General features: G+C 34.4%; 2 protein-coding genes across 2 annotated transcripts; both read right to left on the bottom strand.

Annotated features, from left to right (window-relative positions):
* Positions 1-4,956: 4,956 nt before the first annotated feature.
* LOC120290127 (TMV resistance protein N-like) lies at positions 4,957-7,177 on the bottom strand. The gene is made up of 3 exons (XM_039305811.1): positions 6,257-7,177; positions 5,773-6,087; positions 4,957-5,094 (listed from the first exon to the last, which is right to left on the bottom strand). The coding sequence occupies exons 1-3, from the start codon at positions 7,175-7,177 to the stop codon at positions 4,957-4,959; spliced, it is 1,374 nt and encodes a 457-aa protein (XP_039161745.1).
* A 6,021-nt stretch (positions 7,178-13,198) lies between these two features.
* LOC104416022 (TIR-only protein-like) lies at positions 13,199-13,753 on the bottom strand. Its single transcript, XM_039305810.1, has one exon. The coding sequence runs from the start codon at positions 13,751-13,753 to the stop codon at positions 13,199-13,201; it is 555 nt and encodes a 184-aa protein (XP_039161744.1).
* Positions 13,754-14,060: the final 307 nt, after the last annotated feature.

The raw sequence follows: 14,060 nt of genomic DNA, 5'->3' as shown, positions 1-14,060 counted from the left end.
TGGGCAACTTCACAATGTTTTGTTCCTGTTAAGGAGGGTCTTTCTTGTGAAAATCGGTTCTGTGTTTAACGGGGGATTATGTGGACAGATAGGCTTGGGGTTTGGAGACTTTCTTACTCTTGTTGGCTTAGAAGTTGAGTTGTGATGCTGCAAATGCATGTATCTCTTGATCTACATGTACAATGTGTTATGGGCATGGAAGTTGCACAAGAAAGGGGAGCTAATGATCTTAGTGGTACATCTCTGGATGGGGAACATCATAGGTAAGAGGCATGCCTATTCATGAAGATTGGTCTTCTCTGAACACAGGGTATACCAGGGCTTCAAACATCCATGTTGACTGTCGTGAAGATGCTAATGAGCTTAGCTGAGGTTAATGATGGTGAAATATCGACACCTTGTCACTTTCAAAATTCATGGATCTAATTGCTGATGAAGGTCTGAAAGGTCACTCAAAGGATTCATCCTCCACTTCATATGGGGAGTCAAGCAGGCTAGACAAATCATCTTTGTGGTCAAAAGACATGGCAGCTCATGTGCTACAATGATCTTTAATTCTATCTATGACAGGAGCATTTGAACTTGTATGTACGCTTTGCATGTAAACAGAAAATAGATATTTGAGAAACTGTGTTGTATCAAGGTTTGTTGTACATAGTATTCTGGCTTGATCAAATGGCTCTAAGTTTAGGAAATATTTAAGGATGTTTGTAATTTTAAAGGATAATAAATTTATTTCCTCGGGGCAGATGTTATTCCGTTTATTATAATAAAGGTTTTTTTTTAATTAAGAAAGAGACCACTTTGATGTGAATTTTTTCCATTTGATATTTTTTTAGCATTGTCATCAAAATTTAAATTAAAAGAAGTTGCATGCATTATTTTTGTCAATTTCAAACATATAAAAACTAAAAGGCTAATATTAATCACTCAAATGGGCTTTCTAAATGTGTTTTTTACCAAACAGCATTTGTCTCAAAGTTGTTTTTCAAAGCATAATTAACCAAACGGTCTTTGCATTTGCTCAGAGCCCCTTAGGTTAAACTGTTTTGTATTTCCCCAATGAGCTTTTAAAATGCTGAACCAAACCCACCATTTGCATTTGCCCAAAGCCCCTTAGGCTAAACTGCTTTGCATTTCCCCAATGAGCTTTCAAAATGTTAAACCAAATGCACCCCTTGTCAGGCTAGATTTACTTAATTTCGTAATGCCCGGTAATGATTCAGGGTGCGTTTGGTTCAGCATTTTGAAAGCTCATTGGGGAAATGCAAAGCAGTTTAGCCTAAGTGGCTTTGGGCAAATGCAAAGTCGTGACATGTTTACATAAAGCCCTCTTTCCCTTTTCCTTTTCCTGTCCTTTTTCCTTTCTTTTTGTTCTCCTTTCTTTTTCCTTGTTTTTTTTTTTTTTTTTGGTGCTTTCTATGTGCTCTCGTTTTCCATTTATGTCTTTTCTTTTTCTCTATTATATAAAATCCCTTTTTGACCAAGTCAAAAATAATGGCAAATATATATATATATATATAGCTCATTAGTAGAGCGTTAGCCTTATTCCATCACTTTAAGGAAATGAGTGAGCAATATAGAAAGTGATAAAAAGAGTAGCTAGGATTAATAAACAATGTGAAGAGGTCTTATCAATTGGAACAATTTATAATTTCAGTTCGACTAAACATTACTTCAAATCAACTCTTGTCAAATTCCACAACTCCACAATTCCTTAATTCATGATTTCCATGAAATTCAACAACTTAACACTTTCAATCTATTAAAAAAAAAACACTTTCAAAATCAGACATCGCAGTTTAAATTTCACATAATTTCATATTTTTCCCTAATCCCAAAAATGACTCTAATTAGATGCACAAAGGGCTTGAATCCTTATCGGGCGTTACAAAACTAAATAAATCTAGCTTAGTAACATGCCAAAACGTGTATACACAAAGCCCTCTTTCCCTTTCTCTTTTCCTTTCCTTTCTTTTTCCTTATTGTCTTTCCTTTTTCTTTTTGTCCTTTGCGTACTTTCTTCGTGCTCTCCTTTTCCCCTTATAACTTTTATTTTTCATTTTTTATAAAGCCCACTTTTGACCAAGTCAAAAAGAAAGGCCAAATATTATATATATAGCTCACTAGTAGAGTGTGAACCTTATTCCAATGCTTTAAAGAAATGAGTGAGCAACATAGAAAATGATAAAAGGAATAGCTAGGGTTAATAAACAATCTAAAGTGGTCTTATCATTTGAAACAATTTTAAATTTCGCTTCAACTAAACATTACATCAAATTAACTCCCGCCAAACCCCATGGTTCCACAACATTTTAATCCATGATTTTCATGAAATTATACAACTTAACAACTCCAAAATCGGACCTCGCAGTTCAAATTTCACATAATCTTGAGTTTGTTCCCTAATCCCGGAAACGACTCTGATTAGAAGCACATAGGGCTTGAATTCTTACTAGGCATTACAAAACTAAGTAAATCTAGTTTGGTGAGGTGCTGTGACGTGTATACACTAAGCCCACTTTCCCTTTTCCTTTCCCTTTCCCTTTCCTTTCTTTCACCTATTTTTCTTTCCTATCTTTTCTCTTCTTTGCGTGCTTTCTGCGTGCTCTCCTTTTCCCTTTATAACTTTTCTTTTTCTCACTAGTAGCGTCACCCTTATTCCAATGCTTTAAAGAAATGAGTGAGTAACATTGAAAATGATGAAAGGAGGAGCTAAAGTTAATAAACAATGTAAAGAGGCCTTATCATTTGAAACAATTTAAAATTTCGCTTTGACTAAACATTACTTCAAATGGACTCCCTTGAAACCCCACCAAAACTCCTTAATCCATAATTTTCATGAAATTCCACAACTTAACTACGTCAAAATCGGACCTTGCAATTCAAATATCATGTAATTTCGAACATGTTCCCTAATCCCGAAAACAACTCAAATCAGAAGCACAAAGGACTTGAATCTTTATCAGGCATCACGAAACTAAGTAAATCTAGCCTGACGAGATGCTGTGATGTGTATACACAATGCCCTCTATTCTTTTTCCTTTCTTTTCTTTCTCTTATTTTTCTTTCCTTTCTTTTTTGTTCTTTGCGGGCTTTCTGCATGCTCTGCTTTACCTTTTATAACTTTTCGTTAAAGCCCAGTTTTGACCAAGTCAAAAAGAATAGCCATATATATATGAAGTGGCCTTATCATTTGAAACAATTTAAAATTTTGCTTAGACTAAACATTGCTTCGCATCAACTCCTGCCAAACCCAACAGTTCCATAATGCCTTAATCCATGATTTTCTTGAAATTTCACAACATAACAACTTCAAAATAGGACCTCATAATTCAAATTTCAGATAATTTTGAATTTGTTCCCTAATCCCAAAAGTGACTCCAATTAGAAGCACAAAGGGCTTGAATCCTTACCAAGCATTACGAAATGAAGTAAATCTTGCTTGGCGAGGTGCCATAACGTGTATACACAAAGCACTCTTTTTTTCCTTTCTCATTTTTCTTTCACTTCTTTTGTGTTCTTTGTGTGTTTTTCTATGTGCTCTCCTATTCCCTTTATAACTTTTCTTTTTCTCTCTAATATAAAGCCCCTTTTTGACTAAGTCAAAAAGAAGGGCCAAATATTAAATATATATATATATATATTATATATATATATATATATATATATATATAACTTACTCGTAAAGTATTAGCCTTACTCCAAAGCCTTAAAGAAATGAGTGAACAACATAGAAAATGATAAAAGGAGAAGCTAAGGTTAATAACGAGTGTGAAGTGGCATTATCATTTGAAACAATTTAAAATTTTGCTTCGACTAAATATTACTCCAAAAATCAACTCCCATCAAATCCCCTGGCTCCCCAACACCTTATTCCATGATTTCCATGATATTCCACAATTTAGCAACTCCAAATTCGGACCTCGTAGCTCAAATTTCACATAATTTCGAATTTGTTCCCAATCTTGAAAACGGCTCCAATTAGAAATACAAAGGGCTTAAATCCTTACTAGGTGTTACGAAGCTAAGTAAATCCAACTTGGTGAGGTGCCGTAATGTGTATTCACAAAGCCCTCTTTCCCTTTTCCTTTTCCTTTTTCTTTCCCTTTCTTTTCTTTCTCCTTTCTCCTTTCTTTCTTTTCCTTTCCTTTTTTATTTTTTGGCGTGCTCTCTACGTGCTCTACTTGTCCCTTTAGAGTTAATACCCTTAAAAATCTCAAACTAGTACATGTATGACAAATTTATCCTAAACTAATTTTTTGATCATGAATAACTCCAAACTGATATATATGTGACAAAGATACCACAAATGACTACAAAAAATAAATAATAAACTCGAACCGAAGCACTTCTGATATATTTACCCTAAACTATTTTGTTTGACCACCAAAAACCCAAAAATGATACATTTGTGACAAATATATATTCCGTTAAATTAGATTAATACCACAATTAAAAAAAAAACTATACAACTATGATATACAAAGAATAGAATTCCAAACTGGTCAACTAGTCAATCTGTCACGTATTATCAAATTTAATATTTTGATATTAAAATTTAATATAAACTAACATATGGTAATTTTTTCATAAGTGTACCAGTTTAGAGTAAATTTATCAAAGATAAACAAGTTTAGGGTTTTTTATGGTCAAAAAATTAATTCGAGGTAAATTTGTTACATATGTAACAACTTAGGATTTTTTGGAATATTAACCCTTCCGTTTATAAATTTTCTTTTTCTTTTTTTTTTATAAAGCCCAATTTTGACCAAGTCAAAAGGAAGAGCCAAATATTATATATATAACTACCGGTAGAATATCAGCTTTATTCTAACGCTTTAATGAAATGAGTGAGCAACATAGAAAATGACATGAGGAATATGTGAGGTGGCATTATCATTTGAAACAATTTGCAAACATGCCCTCCCCAGTCGTACAGAGAAGGTCACTTCTTCACTTTCCCCACGAGCATAAAGGCTTATCGACCATATTCCTCACTAGCTTCGTACCACCCCAAGCCCTCTCAAAGTCGCTAACAGCCCACACATTCAAAAACTCCACTCCTCGAACTTTAGCCGTCGTCACTGCGGACTGTAACCTCAAGATCCCTAGGATTCCCTCAAAAGAGAAGTCCTTTTGTTAGTATTATTGACACCTGATTTTGTCAGCCAGGTAGTCGTTAAAATAGAAATAGCAAAAATAGATATTGGGTAGACTGGCAAATGGTAATAGAATTTACTAGAAAAATATAAGAAAAGAAGAAAAAAAGGGCCAAAAAAAAAAGAAAAAAGGAAGCGGGACCTGACCTGGCCCCTTCTTTCTTTCTTTCCGCCTGGGCCTAGCTCAGCCTCTTCCTTTTTTTTTACTTTTCCACAGCTCGACCTCTGCACTTTCTCTTCCTCTCATGCGTTTTGCAGAAAGCAGAGGACGCTCGTTCTAGACAAAGAGCTCGATTTTTGGGTTGGGAGGGCTTGTGCAAAAAGCAAGCCCCTCGCAAGAGGGATTGTGTACGCCCGCTTAGCAATTAGTCAAACCCCCTTGCGTTCCCCTCGGGAGGGTCGCGATAATGAGTGAAAACTTTCAATTTCCTTGACCCCTTCAATAACCAACGAAACATCAAGACAGACATTTAGATGTCTGCACAAGAAATAAATATAGATTTAAGCTCCCCATTGATATCATTTGTTATTTGATCCTCTCATTGACTATGAAATTAATAGTATAGTTTCATCAATTTTTGTCCTTCGACTAAGAGGGAAACTGACGTACCTCGATTAGGCTGCTGACCTTCTCTTCTGTGAACTCAAGGCCCGAAAGCTTCAGCACAACCAAGTTTTCTGTAGGCAAATTGGTTGCCTTAAAACCTTGAAGATGTTTGGGTTCCAAACCAGAATAAAATTTATGCGAGTAACGCACACCGATCCATTTCAACTTGGAAAGACAGCCCGTGAAGTCGCCTTGGCAGATTACATTACTCAACCAAAGAAACTGTAGATTCGGGAACCGTTCAATTTGCTCCGCAGTGATAGTTATAGGATTGCCGACCTCCGCTTGCAAACAGAGTGCTCGAACGCTTCGCTTGTTCTGCCAATAACATTCAAAAGCAAGAGCAGGAATTTGTCAATAACCCACAAATTTAATACGTCGAAGAGACGAAAAGATGAAATAGAAGAGTAGCTCCCCGTTCAGGAATGTCAATCCTCAATTAAGAACAGGGTAAGTCATTTTCAATTCAAATTTGTTCATATTGTACCTCTCCCAATCTTAATTCAAAAGTGATGTCGTCTCTATCCCAAAATCTGGTATGCTCTACCTTAGCAATTGCTCTTCCCAGATCTCTAAACTGATCATGCATCCAAAATATATTGTTGTCTAAAATCTTTATCATGCTCCTCTTAGTAAGGACAACAATGGCATACTCTGGAATAAATCCACAATCTTTCCACACAAAGATTGGTTCGGTCTTATTCCGACCAATGAAAAAACATGCAACGTCAAGAAATATTTGTTGATGGCCTGATTCCAAAGTATCATATGTAATCCTCAGCTTTCCCAAGACATCGTCATGAGGTGTTTTCCTTAGCTTCTCTAGCATCCCTTCCCATATTTCTATCTCTTTCAGACCAAAAAGTGATGAGCCTATTGCTTGAAGAGCTAAAGGTAGTCCACCCGTAGTAGAGACAATGCTTTTTGAAAGAGTGTGGTAATCATCTAGTGGAGAGTCATTAGCAAAGGCATGCCTACTAAAAAGCTGGAGTGCATGTTTGTCACTCAACCCATGTAGTTCACAATGCTTGAATTCATACTTAAGTCCCCTGTTATTCAGAATCCCGCTGTCCCTAGTGGTAACAAGTACCCTAGTACCAGGATACAAATAATTCGTTCCAATTAGTTTTCGGATTTGGTCACTATCATCAACATCATCCAAAACAATTAGTACCTTCTTGTTGCAAATTGTTTCTTCAATCACATTGATCCCATCATCACTATTAACAATATTGCGATGCAGTTTAGAATAAGAGATATCATACAATAATTGTTTTTGCAGCTCGACTAGGCCCTTGGTTTTTGTTTTTTCCTTTACGTCATCAAGAAAACTGCAGCTTTTCCCAAAGCGAGGAACTAGTTGGTTGAAGATCTTTTTGGCAAGTGTTGTTTTACCCATGCCGCCCATCCCGTAAATTCCAATAAACCGCACACCACTGAGTCAATGTCTAATAAATTGTTTATGGCTGCTATTCGAACCTCCATTCCAACTAAATCTTCAGTCATTTTTCTTTGTCTTGTCTTGAGCCTATCCACAACCTCGTGGACAATCGCCTTGCTTAGATGCCCATCGCTGCCACAAAGTCGAACAGTCCCGGTTGAGAAAAATTAACAAATTCATTTCGTTGCATGTTGACCAACCATATACTAAGTCAACTAATTTCAATCTAATTGTCTTAAACATTGTTCCCATGGAAACGCTAAAATAACGGACGAATACCATAATCATAATATAGTATTGTTATTTTATGAGATTGACAATTCTTGCGCAAAAACAACTTAAAACAACAGAAAAGGAGTAACAAATAAGTGACTCTTATCCAAACATCTAACGAGTCTTTTCCGCGTCTCTTTTGCAGATCAATTTCATAAACTAATAAAAAAGTAGATTCTACTCAATTAAGGCCATGTTTGGTTCAGCATTTAGAATGCTCATTTGGGCTCTAAAGTCCCTTGGCCAAATGCAAAACAGTTTGATTCGTTTTTTGCGCAACTTTGGTGAGATGTAATTGCATCTCCAAGTGGCTCTAAGGGCCTTTAGCGTGCAGCTCTTGAGGTTCTTTGGCAAGTTGCATCTTCGTAATGCAACTTCCGATATTGTTTATCTCTCCGGTGGAGAAGCCAATCGGCCTTTGAATAAAAATAAATATAAAAATAAATATTTTATATTTTATATAAATATATAAACATATCTTTTTTATATTTTATGTTTATATATATTTTATATAGATATAAACATATCCATTGTTTTATATAAATATATTTTATGTTTAATAAATATATATATTTATAAATATAAACATATCTTTTTTTCTCCGATTTTTTTATATAAATATATATTTATATAAACATATCCATTTTTATATATTTTTATGTTTAATAAATATATTTTATATTTATATTTTTATATTTTTTATATAAAAATATGTTTATATAAAAAACATAATTCAGGCTGTTCGACCGCCGAATTCAGTGATGCAGTATAAATATATAAACATATTTTATGTTTATTGTTTATATAAAAATATAAACATATCTATTTTTTATATTTTATGTTTATATGTTTATATTTTTATTTAGGTGATTCGACCGCTGAATTCGGCGGTTCGGCGGTCCGGTGGCCGGACTTCAAAAAAAAATATAAACATAATTTTGCTTTTTAATTTAATAAAAGTTAATTATAAATGTAAATTTTACTAAACGGTGTTTTGGCCAAAGTTATTTCTCAATGCAAATTTTACCAAACGACATTTGCATTTGGAAAACCCCTTCACCCAAAGGTATTTGCATTTCTACAAATGCATTCCCCAAAAATCGAACCAAACGGGCCCTAAGTGATGGGCGAGAAATCTTATGTTGATGCTTTATTATTGCATCTAAGAAAGACCACCACGTAAGAAACAAATATTAAAAAAAAAAGTGTAAGAAAAAGTGTTTTCGTTTTTTAAGGAAATGAAAATACTAAACAGCATTGAGTTTGTAAGTTCATTTTTTGAATTCATCACGTTCAAAGACACTTAAAATTTATCACCACATCATTTTTTCACTTAAAACTGGAAAAGTTGATTTTCCACCAAATGTCTTCAGTCCTCACTTTTATAAATTATAAAGTTATCACACGCGCTCAAACGCATATGCAAACAGGTAAAGCTCGCTTGAGAGTAGTTTACATTTAGCAAATCTCTAATTTTTGTACATATTTTCTGACCAAAGAGAAATCTTTTATAGTCATATGTATATGCTGAAATATCTATAGAATGAATTTTTAAGTTAATGGAACAAATTCCTACATCAAAGTTGTAAAAGGAAAACTTAAAAATCTTCAAAAAAAAAATTAATTGACTATGCATATTCTGCATTTAACTATTAGCACTAAGATTATAATTATTTTTCAATTTGATGAGAACAAAGTCTAGCATCCAAGTTTCATAGGCTGAATTTTTAGTTGATGAAAGCAATAGCTGATGGAACAAACTCCTGCATATAAATGCTTGAAAAGTTATATTCATAATTATGCATATTTCTCATCGAAAATTATTAGCTGATATTTGACAAATAAATTATATTAAAGTAAAATTTCAAAGGTTACCTGTTATTTTTACATATAATGAATGCTGAAAAATGAACAAAATCAAGTTTTAGCAAATACAAAAACCATAATTGCATAATTTTCATAGAGGAAGAGTATTTTTGTTATATACACGTTTTCCAAATTTAGTTGGTTTTATAAATAAATATGACTAAATGCATAATTACTGATGACTCATATGATAAAATGCATAGATATCGACAACTCTAATGAGATAACTTTTTAAATACTTATGTTAGATATTACACGTTCACACATAAAACAAATGAATCGCTGGTTACTTTAAAATTTAAGTTAATCAGATTTAATTAATATCGAAGTTAACTCCTATCACTATATCGTTGATCAAGATGATTCCCGTCACTTTATACTTTGAACTGAGGACAATGATAAGATTTTGAAGAAGCTTCAATGTTATATGGATTTCGACAAGTCTTGGAAGAATTCTCCTAAATAATACATGAATTTTTTTTTTGGTCAAAATACATATTTTAGTTAGCAACATTTTACTAAATGCAGATCAAAAATGACAAAAAAAAAAACAATATTTTGATAGAAAGAGTACGTAAGTGACGAAAATAGAACAGGGAAAATTTTGAAAGTTTGAGAAAAGATAGTCGATTCCAATTAATTATATTTATAGTTGAGGGACTTGATTAGAAAAGTATACAAATTCAATGACTTGATGAGACAAACCAAAAGCTGAGGGGATTGAAAAAGAAATGCAAAAGTATCATTTAATAAAGCTTAGGGAGAATATGAAATAAGTTGACTTGCCCTTTCAAATAAGGACACATCATGCAAAAAAAAAAGGGAACTATGTATATAACGGAAGGATCACACTATTCTACCAATAACATGCATGAGCATGAACTTGAGAGAGAGAGAGAGAGAGAGAGAGAGATGGGCTTTACGCAGGCGAGGCTCTATTAGCTGTCAAATATAATTTCAAGACCACTTCCTGCACGTGGAAGCTTTATGCAGTGATACGTATTAGTTAACCCCAGCTTCCACACAGTTTTCAGAGAGAGAGAGAGAGAGAGATTGGCTGACTAACTTCTCTCTTCTTTGTGCATATCAGATACTAGATTTTGTTTCAACAAGAAAGATAAAATACATAAATTTTATTGGTATATAATCCAACTAACTTCGTTTGGTAATGATTAATACGACTTTGTGAATATCTGATAAACGGTTGTATGTTTAGACTCACTGAAGCAAAAATAAGGCAAGTTTGATGAACTTTAAAAGCGATGAAGACGATATTGATGAACATTTAGGTTATCCAATAAAGTTTGTCAACACAGTAAAATTATTGCTAATTATTTATTGACATTGTGGTGATTCTATTTAATATTTTCAAATTTTTTATTTAGCTAATACTACTATTCCGAAGCGTATTTTTATAACAGGAATAAGTTTAAAGTATAGCCTGTCATACTTTAAAATATATCTTATTCAAATTTTATTGTAACTTTTAAACAATAGCCTAAGGTTTCTTTTTCTTTAATACCAATTAATCATCATAAAGATCTTAAAGTATGGGATAGTCAGTATTTCTTTATTGTGACACGAATGTATATATTACATATCAAATGTAATAACATAAGTAACAACATTAACAAATTATTATGATACAACAAAACTAGAATTAAAGGGTTACAAAAAAGAAAAGGGAAAATTTCATAATAAAGAAAATTGAAGTATATGAAAATGGAAGATGATTTTGAAGAAATCGAATGATCTTGAAGAAATCGACTCTAACTCTCTATAAATAGAGATGAGTAATTGCATGAGAGAAAAGAGACCAATTGACTATCAAGAAACTCCGCACAAATAGATTGTTAAACTTTCCATACCAAGTCGATAGCACAGTGGTGAAAATTTTGACAAAATGGACGAAAGCTATTATCTAGAGAGGGGGTTTTCATTCTTACGTTATGCTTTAATGTTTCTTATTGGGTCCTATTATTATAATTACCCGAAATATTGCATGTATATAGCAATTTTATATCTCGCATTTTCTTTTAATCAGAAAATAAACCTATATGATAGGGTTTGGATCTGCTTTAATTAAAATCCATTTGTACTCTATCGGAGATTTTCGTTGATGTGAATATTTATTTTATCATAATTTATGCATATTAATGTATTTCTCTTGTGAAAGTTCAACACGACTCCCGCATCAAATAATATAACAAATACATACTTAGATCCGTGCAACCATCATGCATCTTGCCAGTTAATAAATAGATATTTCCCATCCAATCATTTATCAGAAAAGGGTCACTACAGCCCTATTTGGTAAATTTTATTTATGTTCCCTAGAACAACTATCTCCGTTCTTTGTTCTAGGGAATGAAAAAAGAATAGAAACTTGTTTGGTAAAAAAAAATTCTTGGGAATAGATTTGAAATAGAAACAAGAAGTAGAAAAAAAAACTTCTTATTCCCAGGAACAATTTTTAAAATCTATTTTTTCTCTCTTCTCTCTTCTTTTTTTTTTTTTTCTTCATCTTCTTCCTTTTGGCTAGCCACCTGCCTTGGCCATGGTCGGTGTTGGCGACCAAGTGGACGAGGGCCGACGACCTCGTCAGAGCGTTGTCGGCCCCCAGGGATGCTGAGCCACGGTGGTTGGGTGAGGCTCAGCCTCGCCTTGGATGAGCGAGTCGACCTTGACTAGATCTCGGCGAGGGTCGAGCTCGCTTGGCCACCTCTAGGACGGCATTGTCCTGGAGGTGGCCTAGTGAGGCTGAGCCTTGCCAGTGGCTAGGCGAGCTCAGCCTCGCCAAATCTAGGCAAGGCTCGACCTCCCTAGTTGGCACAAGGCTAGGCCTCGCCAAGCTAGGGCGAGGTCGAGGCTCGCCGTGGCCAGGCTGGCCTTTGGCGAGCTCGCGAAATCTCGCCTAGTTGGTTGCCAGACACGGGTGACCGGCGACCAGCCAAAGAGAAAAGAAAAAAAAAATATAATAAAATAATTAAAAATTTAAAATAAATAAAAAAATTCTAAGAATCTTACCAAATGTAGTTTTATCTCGAGAATAGAAATTTTGAGAAGTTACAAAATACATTTTTCAACTTAGAAATTATTCTCGAGAACTGAATCAGAAAAAACCATTTCTAATAAAAAATTGTTTAAACATTACCAAACGCGCCTTATATATCTTTTATTATTATTATTATTATTATTTGTGGAGGCGGGTTCGATGGAATAGCCAACTAGAGTCTAGAATTTATCCAATGAACAAGGGCAGAAAACAAACGGGACCGGACCAAGATGGACTCGAGGCTTGATAGAAATTTAAAGTTACCCCCAAAACTTCAGGACATGATGAATTGCTGACGTTAAAATCCGAATGGAAGTTTAAGTTGAACGCATAGAGGAAGAGAATGTTTGTTCTTTCAATCAAGTAGAACAATCAAAATATAAATGTGTGATGAGTTACCACGATAATAGAAATAATAGATTTACCTAATTCTGTTAACGTGGAAAAGAACTTTATAAATGCAACGGCATAAATTTCCATAATCAATTACTCAACACGGATCAACTTAGTTTAGCAAAGACGAAGCAAAGCCAGATTTTTATAAAATGAAAATTAGGTCAAAGACCAAATCATAATAATCCTATTAGGTCAGAAAAAATTTGGATATCTCATGATTTAAAAGATAATAAAAGAAGAATTTGGGACTGTATACCCTTTCTTTTTCTTCACCAAAAAAAAAAATTGGGACTGTATATTTAGATTTAGGGAAATTGGAGTTGGAATATTAGCAATGAATATTTATTAGATCTATCTTCCGATTAGAAATAATAATTTTTCTATTTACGGTTAGATGATTACCCTAAATGATCCTTTAGCTTAAACCCCTTGCTGCCATCGACTTCCCTGAGAGCCTTCCGCCACCTGTCTACATCCTCGGTGCTGAACTTCTTCTCCTGATTCACCTTCTTTTCCTCCAAATTCAATATGGCGTCATGATATGACGGCCTCTGCAGGTTGTGCTCTTCAGGTTTCAGCTTGAGCTCTTCAGGTTCCACGTCATAAAAGATGGGTAATATTACTTTCTTATTCTCATCTTCTTTAGATATAGAGATGTTCTCCATCATCCTCGCAAGCTCAATGAGACACCAATGACTCGATGCATACCTTGGAGAGAAGATGGGTATATAGAGTTTGGAATCATTGATCGCTTGCATAAGCTTGTCACCAATTATTTCACCCGCTCCAATCTCAGCGTCATCCATGAAAATGCGGATCTGGGCACTATCTAAGAAGTGGTAGAGGGTGTCGGCGAATCCACGACGGATATCGCACCCCCTAAAATTCAGAAAGACCTGATACTCACCTCCTGATAGAATGTTAGTCCTCGTTCCTGTCTCTGAGTTCGCCATAGGAGCTCACTTTGCGCTTAGCAGAGTCAGCTCTCTCTCTCTGTCTCTCGTTTTGCGGTTCTTGAGTACAAGTCGGGGACTTTCATATATGGTCACGACGAAGGCTTTTAAGACTCGTAGAGGGTCCGTTGAATTATTGCTAATTTTATAAAGACTCGAGATAATAAAATTGACTTAGCTGACCAATAGCTTCTAAGAATTTTGGAATATTCGGATCTAATCAGGAGACAGGAAGATCGACTCAGGCATCAACGACAAAACATGGTTTCCAACCTAGAGTTGGCCTTATTTTAATAGTTTTGAAAAA

This window comes from Eucalyptus grandis, unplaced genomic scaffold (assembly GCF_016545825.1).
Source record: "Eucalyptus grandis isolate ANBG69807.140 unplaced genomic scaffold, ASM1654582v1 tig00094415, whole genome shotgun sequence".
NCBI lineage: Eukaryota > Viridiplantae > Streptophyta > Magnoliopsida > Myrtales > Myrtaceae > Eucalyptus > Eucalyptus grandis.
This window is presented reverse-complemented; position numbering and strand designations above follow the sequence as displayed.